Genomic DNA, 22974 nt, shown 5'->3' with positions numbered 1-22974 from the left:
GGTCTTGGAATTTCTAGCTTCATTGTTTCATTCTGGCTCTTCAGTCTCCACACTTAAATTTCAACTGGTGGCTATATCTAATTTTCATGTTGCTATAGAGCCTTCTTTAATGGCTAACAGACTTTGCAAGTCTTTTCTTAAGGGAGCCTGGCTCCTCAGGCCTCCTATGGCTCATCCCTTGCCCCCTTGGGACTTAAATCTGGTTCTGGCCTCTTTAACTGCCCGTCCCTTTGAGCCTGCAGCCTCTTGTGATATTAAATTCCTGTCATGGAAAACTGCCTTTCTAGTGGCAATAACTTCTGCTAAGCGGGTTTCAGAGCTTCAGGCTCTCTGTTCTTCCCCTCCTTATTTGATTTTTCACAAAGACAGAGTTTCCCTTAGATTGAATCCATCCTTTTTGCCTAAAGTAGCATCTCCTTTATGCATTCAGCAATCATTGGAGCTCCCAGTTTTCTTTCCAAATTTTTCTAATAGAGCAGAATATACCTCCCACCAATTGGTTGTTCACAGGCAACTGCTTTTACTTAGATAGGACCTCTCAGACACGAAAATCTGACCAACTGTTTGTGTCCTTTGCGGAGAATAGGTTAGGTCTACCAGTGGCCAAAACCACCATTGCCAAATGGATTAAGGATTGCATCTCTTTCATTTATTCCCAGTCAGGCAGAGAGTTACCTTTCCCACTCAAAGCTCATTCTACCAGGGCTATGGCCACTTCTGTAGCTTTTCACTCCAAAGTTTCAATAGATGATATTTGTGCGGCTGCTACTTGGTCTTTTCCGCACACCTTCATTTCTCATTACAAGATTGATGTGGCTTCCCGAAGCAGAGCTTCTTTTGGTTCCGCAGTTCTCAGGAGTGTGTTCCAGTGAGCCACCCGGGGTTTTAGGTGCTAGGGACGCTGTCCCACCAGTTATGAATGTAGGCGAGATAGGATCCCATTACATCTTTTAGTTATGTACTTACCATAACTTTGGATGTATGGGATCCATCTTGCCTACATTCATACATACCCACCCTCCTTCCCCCTACCTTTTGGATTTGGAGGAAATATTGATCTTGCTAAGCTCTCCTCTGGAAGAGCTCTGGTTGGTTACAGTTATTGGTATGTGTTCTGTACCTGTACGTATGTATGAAAGTGAACAAACAAGATCTGGGGAAGCAGGCGTGGTGCATTATGGGATAAGGGGTAGCCCAGCCAATGAGGGACTTCGTTCTAGTGTATAGTGGCCGAGTCGGAGCCGAGGGATCGGCTCCGAACCCACCAGTTATGAATGTAGGCGAGATGGATCCCATACATCCAAAGTTATGGTAAGTACATAACTAAAAGTTTCTGTTGTTCACCGATCATATCCAATAATTCAATTTCTATAGGTTTAAAATAATCAATAAGAAGCTCCATATACGATGTGCTTGCCTGTAGATTGATTTTCTGCCTTTTAATTAATAAATCTGGAAAGGTATTACCATAGGTCGGCATATTCAGTATACGAAGACCCCTGGGGATAACTTTGCACTGAAGACTAGCTTCAAGGTGATGTCGTTGGCATTGAAGTAGTTTAAACTTAAACAGATTATTTTCAACATCTCTTTTTAGTTGTCTAACCAAAATGTCATTGTCAACATCATCCTCCTCATTATCAAGCACTTGTATCCCATCAAAACACAATAATGGGTTTGTAATTTCATTCAATAAGCTCTTCAAGGGACCAACAGACCCCAAGGAAACATTCTTACTATTCAGTCCCGACACACTGTTGTCAGTCGTAACTTCCATACCTCCACGAAAAACACAGTGTCTGAATGTAAAACACAAACCCGAAATCCCAGTAAAATGTAAAAAATGCAAAATCTCCCGGACAATGGTGAAGGATATGGCCAATGAATTAGAATTGTAGCAATAAAAGCGTCCAAGCTTAAAACAGAAAACTGAAGTTTTAATAAATGTAAGCGCAAGGGTACATCCGCCATCAGACGTAGTAAAACATTTCCCTTTTAATATACAAACACTTTAAAGAACTGACGTATATTCCCTGGTTAGTTAAAAACATCAGGGTGCATAGCTGATTGAATGATTGTCGCTGAGTTGCTGACAGACCACTAAATAATTATTATATGACCAAAATTTGAATGAACATGATGTTATCCTGCATGTTATTGATTATTGCGAATTTTTTGATTAATATTTTTATAAAGCAAAATTGTTGATATTTTTTGAGTTTATTCATTCGCTTTGTGATATGTTACAACATCTAAAACGAATGAATAACACAGTATCAAAAATATCAACAAATCATATCAAAAAAGGCTTTCACATTAATCAGACAAAAAATCTAAAGAGCAATCCGTACACCCAAAAAGCAACCCACTTCGTAGGATAGCATGTAAAGATAGTACAACAGTTCGAAGAAAATTTTTTAAGGTAGTCATATAATAATTATTTAAGTGGTCTGGCTTTCAGTACAGGTTTCAGCGGCACACAATCATTCAATCAGCTATGTTCCAGCTTTTGTATTTTGATACTTTAGGGTGTGCCAATGATGTTTTATTTAACCAGGATATGACGTAAGTTCTTTTAAAGTGTTTGTATATTAAAAGGGTAAATGATGTATGTGTTTACTACGTATGAATATATATATATATATATATATATATATATATATATATATGAATATGAATATATATATATATATATATATATATGAATATATATATATATATATATATATATATGAATATGAATATATATATATATATATATATATATATATGAATATATATATATATATATATATATATATATATATATATATATATATATATATATATATGAATATATATATATATATATATATATATAGATATATATGAATATATATATATATATATATGAATATATATATATATATATATATGAATATATATATATATATATATGAATATATATATATATATATATGAATATATATATATATATATATATATATATATATATATATGAATATATATATGAATATATATGAATATATATATATATATGAATATATATATATATATATATATGAATATATATATATATATATATATATATATATATATATATATATATGAATATATATATATATATATATATATATATGAATATATATATATGAATATATATATATATATATATATATATATATATATATATATATATATATATATATATATATATATATATGAATATATATATATATATATATATATATATATATGAATATATATATATATATGAATATGAATATATATATATATATATGAATATGAATATATATATATATATATATATATATATGAATATATATATATATATGAATATATATATATATATGAATATATATATATATATGAATATATATATATATATATGAATATGAATATATATATATATATATATATATATATGAATATGAATATATATATATATATGAATATATATATGAATATATATATATATATATATATGAATATGAATATATATATATATATATATATGAATATATATATATATATATATATGAATATATATGAATATATATATATATATGAATATGAATATATATATATGAATATGAATATATATATATATATATGAATATATATATATATATATATATATATATATATATATATATATATATATATATATATATATATATATATATGGATATATATATAGAGAGAGAGATATAGATATATATGGGTATATATGGATTCACTTCAGAAGCTCGAAATACTGAAATCTTGAATTTCAGTATCTCGAGCCCAAGAAGTGGAATCCACAAAACAACGAAAATTAAAAACCACGAAATTCAAAACCTTGAATACCAGAAGTTTTGGATTTCGCGGTTTTACTACACACACAACATCCACCACACAAATGCACACGGTCACTCTACTACATGAAAGCAGGGGGGTAAGCCCCTGTGCACCCTCATGTCGGGGGCTGCGCCCCTCACACCCCACTACTTAAATATTCTCACTCCGAGGTCGCACTACATACAAAACACCACCACACAAGCTACTTCAATAGAGCTATATCAAGGGATCTGGGCACCGAGGCGCTCCCGTCTGCTTCGAGGGGGGGAGTGGCATCGGACCCTTGTCTGACCCCGTTCTCCCCTTCGGAGCTTCGGTGCAGGTGAGCTCTGCTCCAACATCAGCCTCGGAGCCGTCACCCTCGACGCGGAGAAAGACTTCTCCTGTTTCTTCGTAGCCGGATCTTTCTCTGCCTAGAGGTTGGGAAGCCTTCGAGGTCATGGGGAGTGTGCTGTCCCCAGAGACAGCTCTACTGCCATCTCCATCGGCTCCTTCCCCCCGTAGTGTCTGTGCTAACCTCTACTCCTTCTCCAGACCCCAAGCGTAGGGAACCTATGCCCCAGGACACCCCATTGGGTGATCCCTCTTCTTCTGAAGCCTTCCCTGATCACTCAGAGGAGCCTCCCCAGAAGAAATGCAAGAGGAAGCACATAGACTCCCCTGAGTCCATCACTTCAGATACATACATGGATGAATCGGAAGGGTCCCCAAGGTCTCCCTCTGAAGATGGTTCCTTTTTGGACATCCTTGAAATGCTTAGGCAGAGGGCCTGGACTTCCCTAGCCCCTATCGAGGATGAGTCTGTATACCTGGATGCATTCAGTTCCCAACCTTCCACCTCCTGGGTATCTCCTCCTTTCAATCCACTCTTGTCTGTAGTGGCTCCAAAGTCTTGGTCAGCTCCAGATTCTGTGGAACCTACTCCGAGGAGACCAAATTAATTTATAACAGCCCCCCAGGACAAGGAATTCCTCTCCAAAGGTGTGCCCATTGATGCCATGGTGGTAGCAGCAGCCACCAAGAAAGAGTTGGCAGAGACTTCTTCATCTGTTCATCCTCAGAACACAGAGTCTTGGACGATGGACAGATATGGAAAGTGAATGTTTGCTTCAGCGACCTTTTCAATGAGGTCCCTGAATTATCTATGCCATTTTACACATCTTCAAAGGGATCTCCTGAAAGAGCTTGGAGATACCCTTCAAGGTCCTACAGCTGAGGGAGCACCAGCCAAAGTAGCTTCTCGGCTTGCGACTCTTAATTCCATAGTTAACTCCTCCATGAGGCTGATTTCCTATGCAGCTGATGGAGTGAGCAGAGCCGCAGGGACAGGTGTGGCTCTCTGGAGACCTGCTTGGATGCGGCTTGTGTCAGTTTGCGGAACCCTTTTGAGCGTCCTTCACCAATACTCCCTTTGGCTCTTTTCTCTTTGGGCCTCAGGTGAAAGACACATTGACCAGGTGTGAACAGGAAGGCAAGACTCTCTCTGCCATGGGAGTTCATTTTTCCACTCCTTCCAGACCTTATCCCAAGGGTCAGAAGAGCGGAAAGATGTTCCGAAAATCCCAGGGACCCTTGCCTGACACACACAGTGATTTTTTCCCCCAGGGGCAGAGGGGGGAAAATAACAGACGCCGCCCTCGTGGCAGAGGGGGACCACAAAACCAGGGTGATGGGAGAAATTTTCTCTGCCAAACTCTTCCAGCATCCCTGAAGGGTTGCCCGACTACTCACCTTTGGAGGCAGTCGGGGGAAGACTTTCGCTGTACCCAAAAGCCTGGCAAAATATAACAAGATGGGTACTATCCATCATATCCGGAGGTTACAAAATTCCCTTCCATCAATTCCCCATAGAATCGAAAAAGCCCATCCCAGATGTCCAACCCAATCTAAGGGATCAAGCAGTCACAAAAGTTTCAAGACTGCTAGAAAAAAGAGCCATTCAAGAAGTCCCCGCAGGCCAACTAGGATCCAGAACTTACTCAAGATTCTTTTAGTACCAAAAAAGACAGGGGACTGAGACAAATACAGGATCTCTGCAGATTAAACAAATCTGTACAAAAAGAAAAGTTCCGGATGGTGACACTGCAGTCCATTTTCCCTTTTCTGGGTCAAGACAATTGGATGTGCTCCATAGATCTTCAGGACGCGTACTACCATATCAAGATGGACAGACACTCCAGGAGATTTCTTTGCTTCCGGGTAGGGGCCAGTCATTACCAGTTCAGAGTTCTGCCCTTTGGTCTCACTTCAGCCCCTAACGTGTATGGCAGTAGTCATGGCTCACCTGAGGCAACAAGGATTCCAGGTGATTCACTATCTAGACGACTGGCTCCTGACTGCTACCACCAGGCATCAACTCTTAGAGGCAAGGGATTATACAATCACATCATGCACCCAACTAGGCATTACAGTAAATTTTGAAAAATCTTCCTTGTTGCCCTGTCAGTCTATTACATACATAGGAGCAGAGTTAAACACAAAAGAAATGTTTGCAAGATTACCACAGGAAAGTCTCCACTATTCATCAGCAAGTGTTAATTCTAATGCAGAGCTAAAGGGTTCAAAGTCAGACATGTCCTCCAAGTTCTAGGCTCCATGGCAGCTGCAATTCTTGTCCCATTAGCATGTTTCCACATGAGAATCCTTCAGTGGCTTCTTTTCATGCAGTGGTCTTTCCAGGAACTACCCATGTCTCACATGATCCTGATCACAGAAACATGCAAAAGGCACCTTTCTTGGTGGATGGTCTCCTCATTAGTAATTCAGGGCAGACCTTTCATACAACCCCCTCTGGTAGCCAGAGTGACCACGGACACCTCCCTGATAGGGTGGGGGGGGGCATTATCTAGGCAGGACAGTTCAAGGTACTTGGCAACCTTATGAGCACCATCTGCATATCAATGTCCTAGAAATGAGAGCGATTCTCCTAGCGTTGCAAGCCCTTCAAGACTCTCTTCGTTCTGGGACCATTGCAATCCAAACTGACAACATGTCAGTGGTGTGGTACATCAACAAACAGGGCAGGACCAGGTCTTACCCCTTGTGTCGAGAAGCACTCAGACTGTGGCAATGGGCGATTTCCTCCCAACGTTTTCTGATAGCAACGCACATCCCTGGGAAATTCAACCTTATAGCGGAAAGGCTCAGCAGAGCTATCCTCATGCCTCATGAGTGGTCTCTGAATCAGGAAGTCGCGGATCTTATCTTACACAAATGGGGACTGCCTTGCTGTGACCTATTTGCCACTCCTCTCAACAACAAATGCAGCAGCTACTTCTCCCTTCTTCCTCTTCCAGGTCATATACCCAGAGATGCTGTAGTCCACGATTGGCCTCAGGGACTCCTTTACGCTTTTCCCCTAATTCCAAGACTCCTACAGAAAGCAAAATCGTTTGGTTGCAAAATGATCCTCATTGCCCCATACTGGCCTCTACAAATATGGTTCTCATTCCTACACCTACACTTTCTGGATCAACCGTGGATTCTGGACCCGGTTCCAGATCTTCTGATTCACCAGTCAGGTGGGTTGCACCAATCCCTTCAAACTCTCCAGCTCACAGCTTAGTTGCTCCACTTCCAACCTTAGCCAGGTTTTCCAGTATCTCCCCAGCGGTCCATGATATTGTTTCCTCACATAAGTCTACTACGAGGAAAACGTATACTAGTAAATGGAAACGGTTTGTTTTCTTACTGTGCAGAATCTAAAAATTTGGATCCTTTCTCAGCCCCAATCCATGAAATTCTTGAATTTCTAACATAGCTTTTTCAGTCTGGAGCGGCTTCCATTACCATTAGAGTACAACTAGCTGCCATTTCTAGTTTTCATATCGGTATGCTTAATTCTAGCATAATGTCTCTTAAACTCTGCAAAGCCTTTATGAAAGGAACATCTCTTCTTAGACCCCCAGTTAGAGATCCTCCCCCTCCTTGGGATCTCAATTTAGTTTTAGCCTCCTTAATTTTGCCTCCCTTTGAACTGGCAGCATCATGCTCTTTAAAATTTCTTTCTTGGAAGACACTTTTTCTGGTTGCTATCACTTCAGCTAGACGTGTCTCAGAATTTCAAGCACTAAGCATTCGTCCTCCTTACCTGGTGTTTCACAAGGACAGAGTTTCTCTGAGGACCAATCCATCCTTTATTCCTAAAGTCTGCTCAGAGAACAATTTAAATCAATCCATAGATCTCCCAGTTTTCTTTCCTAATCACAGCAACAAGGCAGAATACAAGCTCCACCAATTGGATGTACACAGACAATTGGGTTTTTACCTCCATAGAGTTAAGGAACTAAGAAAGTCAGACCAGTTATTTCTTTCTTATGCTTTCAACAAACAAGGCCTTCCAGTTTCCAAAGTGACCTTATCCAGATGGTTATCTGATACTATTGCTTTTATTTATCAGTTACGAAATAAAGAGCTTCCAGCTAAACCAAAAGGTCTTTCCACTAGAGCATTAGCCACCTCTGTAGCATTTCAGTCTAGGTTGCCCATAGACTCAATCTGTGCAGCTGCCACTTGGGCAAACCCCCACACTTTTATCTCTCATTACAAGGTAGATATGGTCTCCCGGAGCAGAGCTTCCTTTGGTTCTACTGTTCTGAAAAGTTTGTTCCAATGAGCCACCTGGGATTTTAGGTGCTAGGGACGCTGTCCGAAACAGCACGAATGAAGACAAGATAGACAATTTAACATAAAGAAGTTATGTACCTACCATAACGTTCCATGTTAGTTGTCTTCATCTTGCCTTCCTTCCTACGTCCCTCCCTCCCCCTTCCTAGAGGATTGTGAGGAGTTCCCTTTTGTTTTTCACCGGCTGAGCATCTTTTATTACTTCACATGCCAGGTAAATCTATAACTCTTTCCTTGTTTAGGTGTATTGGACAACCAGTTTTAACTGGTTACTCTACTAATGTCTGGTGTGCGCTATCACAAATGAGATCTGGGTAGCTGACGCTGGGTATTCTGGGATAAGGAGTAGCCTCGAGCCAGTAAATAGCTCTCGACGTATAGAAGATGGCCGAGTTGGAGCAGAGGATCGGCTCTGAACCCAAACAGCAAGAAGGAAGGCGAGATGAAGACAACTAACATGGAACATTATGGTAGGTACATAACTTCTTTTTCCCTTTCATGTTGCTTTACATTTTTGAGCATTTCTAAAAAAAAAAAAATTACATTGCTATATGGATGTTATCCTTATGGAAAATATTTCAGGCTTCAAAAAATGCCAAAAATAGGGTAAGGGAATCCATCCCCAGGGCCTGTGCAAATCAGTGCATTTATTGTGAAATCTGTTCCTCCTTTAGCCAGCATGCCTTGTTGGACAGAAGAAAAACAAACTGATATTACGAAGATTTCAACCAAGCACACTGGGTGAATTGGCTGGTTATTCCATGGATATTTCATTGTCTCAACTTCCTAAGTGCATTAAAACAGGTCTGTCTAAACCTGCTGATAGAGAAAAAGAGAAGTCCAGAGGTAATTAACTTAATTTTAGAGAAATAGAGAAAATAAAGAGAGAAAAAGGATGTCTGATTCTCCCCTTCAGGACTCCTCACCTCTAAAAAAAAATGTTTAGCTCCCGGGGGCATTTCCCTCTTTGCTCCTATCCCTTCAAACCCTGGTTGTCTTTTTTCCCTTTTGGCTGTCGAGAGAATTGGTGACCATAATCCCCAATCATTTTCCCAAGAGGTTTTCTTCTCCAGGTTGCATATCTTGCGAGAAGGAACTCTTAAAATGTTTGACATGAGTTGCATCAGCCCAGTCAGTTAAATCCTCCAGAAGTCATGACTGTAGACTGGGATAAGATGAGAACCTTTAAGACTACAGTCGACATGGGAGTCATTTCCTCCTCAACTCTGATGGTGGAGAGAGTGGGTCCATCAACTAACCTTGTAATAGTTTCTTTCCTAGTTCCTGTTGCAGGTCCTGTGATCTTGGAACCAAGCTTCCCACCTATTGTTTCCCTGTCTTCATGGACAGCTTTAGGGTCTGACATTAAAGATTTCTCTGACTGATTTAACTCCAAAGTACTGATTTAACTCCAAAATCCACAGAGCTGATGTCCTTGGTTTAAGAAGTCAGCACTGACCTCTGTGAGCAGAGTTTGACTCCCTCTGCTTCAGTTCTGTCCTTAGCTCTGCGTGCTTTGGCATCATCATCTTTGCATTGGGCTTAGGCTTAACTGCCATTTCAGTTGTGATATCGGTGTTTGGGATTGTGTCATCTGATTCGTTGACCTTAAATTCTGTCCCAAATCAGAGGTCCTTTGCCTCAACTCCACTGGCTCTCTCTTTGGCATTTGAAGCAAATGGAAAGCATTTCAGTCTGACTGACTGTCCTCCCAGGACAGGGATGTCTGTCACTTCTCGGCTCTATTCAGACTCTCTGACTCATCTGCACCTTTTGCTACTGCTTATCTGTCCCAAAGACAGCGTGTTTCAGAAGACCTTCGTCCGTGGACATAAAGATTGTTTTTTCATTGCTCTTCCTACCTGAACTGCACAATAAGTACAAATGTAACAGGAGACACTTACTCCCTCCCAGGAGTCTTTCACTGATGTTGCTGACCTTGATGATGGGGAAAGGGACCCATAGATCCATCCAGAAGACACATTTTTTGGTGGTGATATGGAACCTGTAAGACTGGGAGAGGGGATCTGGCCAACAGGTGCCTCTCTTCCTCCTGATGAAGTTTTCTTTGAGGCCTTGGCACATCTACCTCCTGGCTGGATTCCTCCTGATGATAGACTCATTAATGTTAGTGGTGCCAATTCCTCATAAGCCAGACAATGTACTAGTCCCTCTTAAGGATCACACCATTGGAGCAGAGATCCTTTTGTGGATTCTCTTGTAGTTGCCATGAAGAAACCGATGTCCTGAGGAAAGCTGCATGGTCCAGCCCCCTTAGAGTCCAGGGTGGATTATCATTTTTGGAAGAATGTCTTTGGTTTGGAAGCCATTTCCCAGATTACCAGACACCAAAGGGAATTGGCTACAGAGTTAAATTCCCTGAGGAGACTGGTCTTACAACAGAGACAAAGCCAATGTAGTCTAAATTGTCTGTCTCGTCTATCACTGATGTTACTATGAAGCTGATTTCTAGCACAGAGAATGATGTTTTTATAGTGATAGGTACAGGCATCACTATACATTGTCATGCCTGGCTGCAGTTAAGTGACTTTGTGAACAACTTTAAGGCACCCAAACCTGTTTGGACCAAAAGTTTAAGGACACCTTATCTAAGGGTTAACAGTAGGGCAAAATGCTGTCTGACCCTCTAAGATTATTTTCCAAGAATTGTGGGGGGATATCTCTGGTTTAGAAAACCCCAACAATATGCCACTGGCTAGCCCCCAGGGCAGTGGGGGAGCAAACTTTAATGGAAGCCGACAAGAGGCAGGGAAAATGGTCTGCAGGATCAAGAGATTAGAGGATTTATCTCAAATAAACCCTTCCAGTGGTCCTGAAGATCTCACTAGTACAAGTTTTTTGCCCTCATTTCTCAACAGGGGCAGTCATCAAGGGACATTGTAATCCATACTTGGTTACCTGGTCTCCTTTATGCATACCAGCACTTCCACTAGTTAACAAAGTTTCTATACATGGCTGGTATGTGCAAGGCAAAGTTATTCTTATTGCCCCCTTCTGGCTCTGACAAGTTTGGTTCCCTTACCTGTGGCCTCATCTTCTATAACCGTCTTGGGTGCTGGATCCTCTTCCAGATCTGCTCTCACCTGTCCAGCAAGCTTCACCAGACATTAAGTTCCGTGTGTTAATGTCATGGCTTCTCCATTTCCAGTGATGTCCAAAGATCCTTCAATTACATTCTAGAGTGGTATGTATATTGACAGCTTCACAGAAACCTTCCTCTCAGGAGATTTACAAGAGCAAATGGAAAGTTTTTCTGTCTGGGCAATAGACCATGGTCTTGACAGTTTTTCAGCACCTCTTCCTTCCATCCTTGATTTCTTGGCAGGACTTTTCCACTGCAGCACTAGTTTATCTACTATTAAAGTGTAGTTGGAAGATATTTCCAGCTTTCACAGGGATTCAAATGATGCATCCATAGCTTCTTGGTAATATCCAAGTCCTTTCTAAAAGGCACTTTTTTACTTGGACCTCTGATCAAAAACTGTACTCCTCCTTGGGATGTTACATTAATGTTTTCAAACCCTCTTGAAACCTCCCTTTGACTCTGCTGCCAAAACAGAGCTGGAACCCTCTTGAAACCTCCCTTTGACTCTGCTGCCAAAACAGAGCTGGAATCTATCTTGGAAAACTTTGTTTTTGGTAGCTATTACTTCAACTTCATCTACACGAATTTCTGAGGTTTGAGTTTTGCCCTGAAAATATCCATCCTATATTTTTCACAAATGTAGTCTCTCTCTGAAACTCTGTCCAAGCTTTGTGCCTAAGGTAGCCATGGGGTCTGCCTTAAATAAAGCTTTACATGTGCCTGTATTTTTTCCTAATTATCCTAGTTAATATCTGTCAGAAGAGATAAACAATTCTTTGCCAGTTTGGTTTTGGAAAGGCTGCAAACTCTAAAGTTACTTTCTCCAGATGGTGTTTGGATTGCACTTGCTTCCTTTACAGTAGCAAGTGAATTTCACTTTCATACAAACCAAAGGTACATTCCACTAAGATCTGTTGCAACTTTATTAGTCTTTGTCGAACATTCTTCAGTGAATATTTGTGCTGCCACAGTTTAGTTGAGTATATATCCTTTGTCAAACACTACAAGCTGGATCTAATTTCCAGAGTCCGTTTGTTCCACCATACTTGAGACATGCTGTCATACCACCTGGAAATGTTGGAAGCTGGGTACTCTGTCCCATCTGTCAAAATGGATGAAGAGGAGAACACAGGATACAAAATGTATGTACTTGCCATAAAGTGCCTTGTTGCCAAACAGGCAGTCCTGATTTAAGGGAGCATCCAACAATTTAGCTTTAACATGATCAGGCAAACCTTGCTCCTTAAGCCAAGCATGCCTTCTGAGCACAGGCCCAGTAACAGCAGCCCTGTAAGAGGCCTCTAATGAATCAAATCCACATTGCAAAGTAGGTTTTCCAACCTGTTCAGCAGAATGCATTAAATCCTGTAATTCTTTATTTTCAGCACAGTCAGGAAGTAACATCATTTTCTGTTTAAGCAATCCAATAACATGTTGTTGATAATATGAAACTGGCAGTTTAAAGCCCTAATGGCCAAGGTTGCAGAAGTGTAAACTTTCTTACCCCATCTATCCAGCGCCCTGGAGTCTCTATCGGAGGGGGTAGGATTTTTAGCAGTAGAAGCCTTAATGCCCATGGGTCCCTGTGAAATCACTGGATCCGCAATAGGATTTTTAAAAAGGAACTTATGAGAATCAGGAACCCTGTAATATCTGTCAGGTTTTCTGGGAGTAGAAGGTAAAGAATCAGGAGCCAAACTAGATTCTAAAAAGGCATCAACAATGTCTAGTACAGGAGGTATAGCTAAAGGCCTATGCTGAGGCAGGAGTAAGAAATCCCTAAGCCTCTTTTTTGAATCAGAAAAGTCATGGCTTTCCCAGTGGAAATGCTCCCTTAGAGTATGTAAGGTCTCACTAAAAGAAAAATCCTCTTGGGGGTGGGCAAAGGGAATAGAGTCCTCTGCATCAGAATCCTCATAAGTTGATAAGGGCAAATCCAGATCATCAGAAAAATCAGAATCCTGTTCAGAAGATTCATAAACAACTTCAGTCCTCTGTCTTTTAGAAGTGGGAGGTTGGCTTCCCCTGATTAGAATTATAAGATCTTCAGCCATTCTTATCATTTGTTTTTTAGGCATAGAGGCCTGAGCATGCGGCCTGGGCGTTAGTTTCTTAGGCATGGTTCGAGAATTTGGCCTAAATGAAGGAGGCATCAGTTTAATATGCAAGTCTGTAGGCCTGAATACACCCTCAGAAGCCGGTGCCTGCACAGCGGCTCCGGACCCATACAAGGTAGAGACATCTGCAGGTTCCACAGTTGAAGCATCTTGCGGCATACCGGACTCTGAATGGGTCTCAGTAGTGGCCTGCAAGTCAGACGTAGTGGGTATCAGGGGCTGCGAAAGTGCCTCACTGAGTACTGGTGACTAGCTTAGGAGAAGCATAGTCGGCAGCTTTGGATCTTGGCGGCCTGTCTCTCTCTCTTTGTGTTTTTTCAGAATCCCGATAGTCGGATGGCTAACCGACAACATTTCTGGATAATTAAACCGAGAACCGAAATATTTAGAAGCGAAAATATACCGACGATGGATAGTGCACTGATTAAATAAAGCACAAAACCGACAGCAAGGTAAGTCATGGTCAGGGCCTAGGCAAGGAATACAGTACAAATGAAAATCTTTGTGACGTATTTGCTTTCCACAAGAATGCAATTAACTTTTATTGACATCGGTAAGGAGCAAGAAAAAGTTTCCCCAATGGGGTACTTGGCTTTAGTTGAAGACTTCGGTTCTGAAACTCAAACGAAAATTTCAGGAGTCTGCCGACCGGCACTTGCGAACAACTTCTGCTTCTGGCACCGCATGGCAAGAAAGACTGATGTAATGTCGTCAGCTGCATGTTTTATACCCCTGATGACCTAACGTCATGGAAGAAGGGACAACAGCCGACGCAGGACCCAAGACACAGGCAGACTGAGGGCTACTGCAAGCAGATAACCAAAGTGTAATGACTGCAACAGTGAAGCACGAAGAACATCATTAGATTCTTGTCCTTCTCTGTCCATTTTGATATCCCACTCCTACTTCCAACTTGCACATTGTAATGACAGCATTATTGAGTTATTTTTCTGTTGGATCTTGTCTAAAAGACCTACAACCTTTCATCAGGCAATTTGTTTACCAGTTTACACTTGTATTTGCTGGGGGTTGGTTCTTTTCTGAGATATTTCTGCCTGTTCTCGGGGCAAATTTTATCTGAGGTATTTCCGTCACAGCATTGCATTATGGAAAAGGGATGCTTGAGCACTGGAGAAAAGCGCTTGTAATACCGGATCAAATCTGTCTCGATGTAGATGACCCATCCATTTTGACATGGGGATAAAAACAAGGATCTAGCATTATGATAATCACATAACCATTTTTGTTTATCAGCTAAGTGAAGGGGATCACAGGGGGGCCTTTTTTCCCCAACAATTAACTAGTTACGGGTGAAAGCAAAATAGAATTACAAGCAAAATTCAACGTCTTTATGGAACAGTTTGCAATAATGAAGTGAGTAAAGGAAGGTACATTTCCATGTATACTAAACTTGATAACCCTGACTAGCAGTATGTTAGAGAGGAAGAGTCGTTAAGGATAAACACTGTATATGTAAGCAATGAGAGACAGCAGTATGAAAAGAGACATAGCTATAAAGTAATGGAATGGAAGATGAAGTAGGTTAGTCAGCAGTAATGAATAGGAAGATTCAAGGGAGGCAGTTTGCTCAGTCTCTCTTGATCTCCATCTCCTGATGACTATACTTTTAACTGAGTGTATTACCTTGTGGTATGGAATAAAAAGAAAAGAGGAGTGCAGGATAATGTGTTCAATAAAAAGGACTGACCAGGCTTGGAGGGAATACTTGTTGGTTAACAAAGGCCAAGAGAGGAGCTGCAATAGCAGTGAAGGCATCAGAGGCACTCTACCAACTTTTGGAAAGTGACTAAGTGAATGGAACAAACTCCATCAGGCTGCAAGGTAAAGACAAGAAGATAGTCTGACATTCTTCATAAGGAATGACGACATCCTGCTCAGCAGTCCACAGGACATCAAAAGCAGATGGAAAGAGTACTTCCAGCAGTTTCTGAATTTAGAAAACCCCCCAGAGAAAAGCTGTACTGCCCTAGACACAACCTACAATGAAAGAGGGGGGCCCACCTTAGAAGAACAGCAGCACTAAGGAAAATGAAATTGGGGAAAGCAGCAGGCTCAGATGAAGTCACAGCAGATATGGTAAACATGCTGGGTGAGATAGGAGAGACATGGCCCCTAAGGATACTCGTATCAGTGGGGAGAGAATGGCATATCCCAGATGACTGAAGAATAACCATACTAGTGCTAGTGTACAAAAACAAAGGAGACATTCACAGCTGTGGGCAGCACAGATGTATCACACTTCTGTCACATTGCATGAAAGTTCTGGGGAGGATGATTGATAAATGAATATACAGAGTAGTAGGAAGTAAGATGGGAAATGAGCAATTTGGATTCGGATCAGGAGGCAGCACAACTCACCCAAAGTTTGCAGTGAGACATACTTGAGCTAGCAATAAGGAAGTAGGTTCAACTGGGCATTTCTAGACTTGAAGAAAGCATATGACAAGATCCCAAGAAAGTTGATTTGGGCATCCCTGCTGTGGTTTGAAGTCCAAAAAGCATTGGTAGAATTAGTGCAGGCTATGTACAAGGACCCAGTGACACAAATACAAACAGTGTTGGGTCTTACAGAGGGGTTCCCAGTGGGAGTGAGTGTGCATCAGGGTTCAGCTTTACACCCAGTGCTATTCATACTAGTGATGGGCTACATTAGCAAACAGATCAGAGGGAACATATCAATAAAGATGCTGTATGCAGACAATGTGGCATTACAGGCAGACTCTGACCAAGAACTTCAGGAAAGAGTAGGGAGATTGAATGCAAAACTGAAGGCATGTGGTATACAACTGATTACAAATAAGAAAGTTGTAATGGCAGCAAATGGAGGAAACCAGAAGAAGTTGACAATTGAAATAGAAGGTAAAATAGTAGAACAGGTTAACAGCACCAGGTGTCTGGGAGGGATGGTAGCGAAGGAAAGTCTGAATAAGGAGGTCAAAGCTAGAATCGGAGGGGCTGCAGCCAGCTGCTACAGTGTCAGGGATAGTGTATGACAGAGGAATGCCAAAGAAGCTGAAAAGTAAGATGTACAAAACAGTGGTGCGACCAATAGTATGGTATGGTACAAAAACCTGGGCAGTAAAGGCAGAGCATTTGAGAAAGCTAGAGGTGATGGAGATGAAGTGACTGAGCCAGGTGGTAGGATGCACATTGTGGGACAGATGAAATGAGGACATAAGAGCAGAAACCAAAGTAGCCCCAATTTCAGAAAAGGTCAAGGAGAATAGATTACATTGGCTCAGGCAGATGTGCAGAAACAAGACAGTCTGGTGAAGATTTGGGACAGACAGAAGTCAAAAGGAAATGAGGGCATTCAGCAAAGATGTGGATGGACTGTGTGAGAGAAGACCTGTGAAAGGCATGAGTGTCGAACAAGGTAGGAGAGTGGCATTGAATAGGGAGAGATGTTCACTCATGGCACAACACCCTGACCCAGTGTAGAAAATGTGGAAAAAGGGGAAAGATGATGCTGAGTAGCTTGTGGTGAGGAAGTCAACACTGAAGGATGATGCATACGATGGGAAAGAATGAAGATTTTTCCTGAGACCGCAGCAGAGAAAGACTTGAGAAAATGATAAATGGAATTGACGTGATGCAGAGAAAACCTTTGCAAGCAGGAGAAACGTGATGAAAAATTAGGTGAAATCTGTCTGGTGTGTGTGTGTGTGGGGGGGGGGGGTGGAGTGTAGAAAATGATTTATTGAGCAGGAGAAGAATGAGGAGTGAGCGAGTGTCTCTGTTCAGTATCTTTTGTATATAAAGCCACAGTGTAAACATGTGGGCCAGAGACAGAATGGGAGAAAATTGGCGGTTTTGTACAGTGAATAATATATGACATCACTACTCTGTAAAATCTGATGTCAGAGTTCATTACAAACTTCTGACAATGAGAATAAAGTCACTTCTTTTTTAAGAACAGTTTAACCAAATAAGTAAACTGGTCCTTTGTCTGACCATGTTCAGTTTTGTTGGGGTCTACATTTAGGTAAAGAGCAGAGGGTTGGTTTGTGTCTTTCGGCTTTTCCCGGTTAGGGGTCACCACAGCGGAACTCCGGTCCACTAATGATTGGTAGTTGATTTTTACATGCCGAGTTACCAGCCCTGATGCACAACCTTCAGCAATCGCCCATTCACGCATGTCTCCACGCAGAAGACGCTCTAGCTGAGAATCCAACCGGACAGCGTCTTTACTGTGAGGTGACAAGAGCAGAGGGTATCTGTTTAAAAAATGCATGTTAAGCAAAATAAGGTAGATTATGACACTTGGTTACTGTTTGTGATTAATGCAGAAGTAGGCAATATTTAAAGCTATTATTTATATAGATATACTATTATTGGTGTAATTATAGCATTAACCCACATATTTTTCTATTCAAAGTATTTACATAAATCTGAACAGTCCATGTGGTGTTTTTAAAATGTTGACCAACCTGGCAAGTGTTGCTGTTGACATCATTCGAATTTCTTGCTGCTGCTATTCTGAATGTAAACCACACTGAGGGTTTCAGGTTAGAAACTCTACATCCTAAATGCACAAAACACTCGAGATCAAGCACACAATAGAAATAGCACAGATGTTTTTGCAGGTGGCAAGCCCCCTTCACCCCCTCTGTGAAAGTCTGTACCCCCACACCCATTGTTACTTATATATTCCAACTGTGAAATCATTGTACATTGAGGAAAGGGTAAACTCCCCATTCTCCACTATTCATAATCTTGCATAGTTCAAGATCTGGCAAAATGAAACGGAGTTCGAGTTTACAAGATTTGAGTATGTGAGCTCAAACTTGTGTGTTTGATGCATTTAGGATGTCGTATTTGTAACCTAGACCCATACTGGGCTTACAGATGGTCATTCTTTGATCAGTGCCATGCCCCAATAAACAAATATAAAATAAACAAAAGTTAAATCTCTGGTTATAGGGAACTGAAAACTAAGTACTACTTACGCTAGATTTTATGTATTACATTGCCAATAGATAGATCTTATAGGTGATGGATTATTGCCCAGATAGTTATAATAGTAGTAGGAGCAACAGGTCTTATAAAAAAAAAAGTCTACAATCCTATTTAAATACGTTATTAATACATGTAACTGCATACGAATTTCAGGAGGAGTCATTACTGGGCACATTGCGGGTACTGTGAAGAGCTCTTTTGGCTGACGTCAAAGAATGAAACAATACTGATTTCATGAACTTTAATCGTACTTTGACTTAGGAATTAGGTCCATTCCTGTCATGGTATTAGAAACCCAAAAGATCTGGAGAAATTAAAAAAGTGGTGGATTATATATGTATTTAGTTTTTCCCGTTTGTGGCCAGAAAGTAACTGGTTAACCTTTTTCCTCCTTGATAACATTTCTCTTAAATGACTTTACTGCAAGAGAGTAGTTTGTGTAGCTGCTGTTTTCATGCTTGCAGGAAGATTGATTTTTTTCCCACTGTTACATGATTGCCAAGTTTGTACAAGTAAAGGAAGTAGGGAGTGGTTGAAGGGGTGAAGTCCTCCACATGGAGAGTGAGGGCGCACTGTGGCTTTGCCCTCTACAAAAAAAAAAAAAAAATGTTACTTTTGTTTTGACCTGTGCAGGCTAGGTTCAGTTTTTCTTTCAGTTCTTTTGGAATGAGATTACATTCAACAGATTTGACATCAGCTTTTCATGTTCAACCTTTGTCTTTGTCATGTCATAAAAAAGATGCTGTTCAGATCTTGTATGTAGAAGTGCTAGAAAACAACCGTAGGTGAATCTTTGAGTTTTTGCCACAGAGTAAATTTAACTTGGACCATGAAGGTTGTTTCCAGTCTGCCATTTTCTCTCACACACAACTTCAAGATATTTGCAATGTAGATTGACACCTAAGTAGAGTTTTGTGACACAGATGTGTACTGTAGGTTTTGAACGGTCCTGAGTGTCAATAGTGAGGTACAGTGCAGTATACATGTTGACTAAGGGTGTGTTTCTCTGTGGCTTAGATATCGACTTCCAACATTATGGCATTTTCTGTAGTACCTTAATGGTAGTATCGTATATCTGTTTGTTTCAGATGTTGAAAGTCGGAAGGTAATGAGGAATGCAGTTGGAGGAATCCTTAAGAAGAGAAGTTCTGCGGAGTCGCTTATTAACCCTGGCAGGAGAAAGTAAGTGGTTTAAGGATGCTTATAAAGAAATGGTGTTCATGTTAAAGATAAACTGCAGTGTTTGTTTTCCACCTGTCAGTGTTTATTCCACCAGAGACTGAGTGAACCTCTATTCTGTATATACTATCAGCTCAGCATTTCTCAGTTTGGAGTGCCTTTAACTGTTTTTCAAGACTTGCACTTGGAAGCAAGAAGTTGAATCAACGTTGTAAGAGGTTTTCCTATTTCTTACCTTGTCTGTATAGAGGTACAGCTTAGTACTTTCTCACCTTAGCAGAAAGGTTTCTTGGTACTATTGTGTGAGCTAGCTGTTGTACTAAAGCTGAAGCTTCCTCTTTGCTTTCTGATCTTACTTCATAATGAAGGATAACCTAGAGTTCCAGGCTTACTGCTCTGCATGGTACTACACGTTTTAGTGTGGACTCTTGTTGAAACGAAATACCCTCACCGCTTCACATTTTTCAGCTTTGCCTTTATTGCTTTGAAAAACACTGTTTTCTCTAGGGCAGAGGTTTCTAATGTGACCCAGGAACCGCAATCTGGCCCTTGGTATCTCCCACAGTAAACTTTTGAATGGACATATGCATGTTGGACGTGACAATGCATCACAAACCTTGTGAAGTCCGGTAAAATGATTCCTGTGCCAAAAAGACTGGACACCTCTGCTCTAAGGAGAAATCTGAGCAGGAAATTCAGTACGATGCAAGTCTCATTATTTTCTCAATCTAATAAATTCCAGTGTGTCATTCGTGCTAAATACGGGAGAACCACGTTTGTCCTTTATGAATGGTTAAGCTGTCCCATAGGCATGCCAATGACAGAGCCATTTACATTGTTGGCTACGGTCTAGGATTGGTTGTACAATGATGTCATTCAAGGAAAAAATTCAAAATGTAACCTCAAAAAGGAATTTTGTCTTCCAGCAGTGCATGAAATTTAGTATAATAAAAAGAGACTTCAGGGAGGGAAGTCTTCTGCATGGTGGTGTGTGATCAGCTTCACTCCCCAACATGCAGCAAATGTAATTTATTTTTTCTTAACTGGGTTAGTCCTGCTAGGACAAGTCCATTTTCAGTAGGTATCTTGGGGATGGTGGAGTCCCAAGACAGTTGCACATAAGAAAGAACAAATAGATAATGAAAAGTAAAAGAAAACTACTAATACATAGTTAATAACAAGTGGTGAGGTCTGTGACTGTTATGCTGCATGTCCTTTACAGAATTGTAACCTTCAGTGCAATCCTCAAGTAAATTACCTACACCCTACACTGGGGAACAATGTGAAGGCCTTCACTTGGGTTACTTGAACTGAAGGTAGCAGGGAGTTGACATGCATGGCATCCCAGCAGCGAGCATGACCAGATCTAAAAATATATGGAATGACTGACATTATGTTTGTCTCCTATTTATAGATTCACATCTTAAGATAGAATTCATTAATGTAGCATCCCTAAACATCAAACCTGAAATCTCTTAGTTTACAAATATGTGGAAAATACATTTTGGAAGATTTCTTGCTCCCCTTTGTCCTGGTACCCCTCCTCCCGTTAAGTACACTAACTCTTTGGCAAAATAACCACAGGAAAATAGAAGCAAATGAAAATCTGGTCCTACATCACATTTCTTGTACTCTGTAAAGAAAAGAAGACCAAACCTCATCTGCAGTTTGAAGTTGTCCTTTCATCTACCACCCGCAAATGTCAAACAGAAGATGTATGTAAACATAGAGAAGATGATGTACAATGCAAAAAATATCAAACTGATACCCCATAGCAAAAGTTACAAAGCCCCGCACAGCTCAGGTCATGGAAAAATGCCTCTTGAGATTCTAGTTTTGACTTTTTTAGAACTATATTTGAAGGTCTTGTTAAACATAACAAAGATGCTGAATGGACAGAGTCAGACGAAGGTCTGTTGTAAAGTATATGAGATAAGATGACATTAACAATCCGAGAAATAGAGACATAATTAACATATGCTTCTAAATGTAATCCCGGTGTCCAGATGCAGTGCCCAACTTTTGGCTAAATCTATTAATATATCTGCAGAAAGATTTAACCTGGAGTAAATTTATTTATATACATATCCCAAGTACACATCAACCCGGTTGAAAGGGGAAAAAATTCTCATTTGTAATATTGAATCTGCAACGCCGTTGTAAGTATATAGACCAATAACTTGCCTTCTGACAGTACATAGATTATATAATGGAACTGATGTAGAGTTTATAGTCACTTAAGAAAATTCAGTCATGGCAATAGTACAAAAAGATAACGAAAGTAATTCATGTGGAACAAAGGATCATCTACTGTTAAGGAAAATAATGATCGAGAGCTGTAAAAAGTGGAGGAACCCAAGCCTAGCATGCATATTTACAAAAAATAAATAAATAAAAATTTATAGCATGCCGCATTTATGGATCATGGAAAGTCTAAGTGTATACATCTAGCAATTACATCGCACTGACTTTGAAGTAGTGACCAACCACTTTACAACCAAGTCATGATAAAGGGCAAATTATTATCTGAAGGATTAAAAAAATCCAAAAGGGAATATTCTCAGGGTGATTATTTGTCACCATTCCCTTTGTCTTGCCCATAACACATGAAGCTGTTTAAATAAGAGTAGGCTATGATGACTGCTTAAACTCCAAAAATCAGCCTTGTGCAATTACATCTGTCTAATTTTTATGAATGATTTAAAACTGTGTAGCTCATCAAACACCTTGAAAGCACAATTACAAATTGTTAAAACTTTCTCAGACTATGTAAGAGTAGCACTTGGGGTTGATAAATGTGCAAAGACAATGTTTTTGTATAAAACCTGAAGTGCTAAGTAAAATATCAACCTTGGACAGCAATGTGATATAAAAACTTGATCAGAAGGGAGTGTATTATTATTATTTGGAAGTAGATGAAGGGTCAGCAATAAAACATGAATACACGACAAAGCTTAGTAAGAAATGCTATAGAAGACCAAAGTTAGTATTAAAAACTATATTGACATTTAAAATATAGTTTAATAAATGTAAGTCAGCTTGCACTTCTGTTCTATACTTTTGGTGTGATTGACTGGTCCTAAAAGCACTGGATCTCTCAAACAT

The 22974-nt window shown here is 40.2% G+C and overlaps 1 protein-coding gene across 1 annotated transcript in view; it reads left to right on the top strand.

Moving 5' to 3' along the window:
• Positions 1 to 22974, top strand: part of PAXX (PAXX non-homologous end joining factor) — a 244519-nt gene that overhangs the window by 193898 nt on the left and 27647 nt on the right. The window contains exon 6 of the mRNA XM_044058857.1: positions 19779 to 19872. Within this exon, the coding sequence (XP_043914792.1) occupies positions 19779 to 19872 (94 nt within the window). The remainder of the gene's footprint in view (positions 1 to 19778; positions 19873 to 22974) is intronic.

Source organism: Protopterus annectens, chromosome 16.part0 (assembly GCF_019279795.1).
Source record: "Protopterus annectens isolate FY-2018-M chromosome 16.part0, PAN1.0, whole genome shotgun sequence".
Lineage (NCBI taxonomy): Eukaryota > Metazoa > Chordata > Ceratodontiformes > Protopteridae > Protopterus > Protopterus annectens.
The sequence above is the reverse complement of the archived record's forward strand: the minus strand, read 5'-3'. Positions and strand labels throughout refer to the sequence as shown.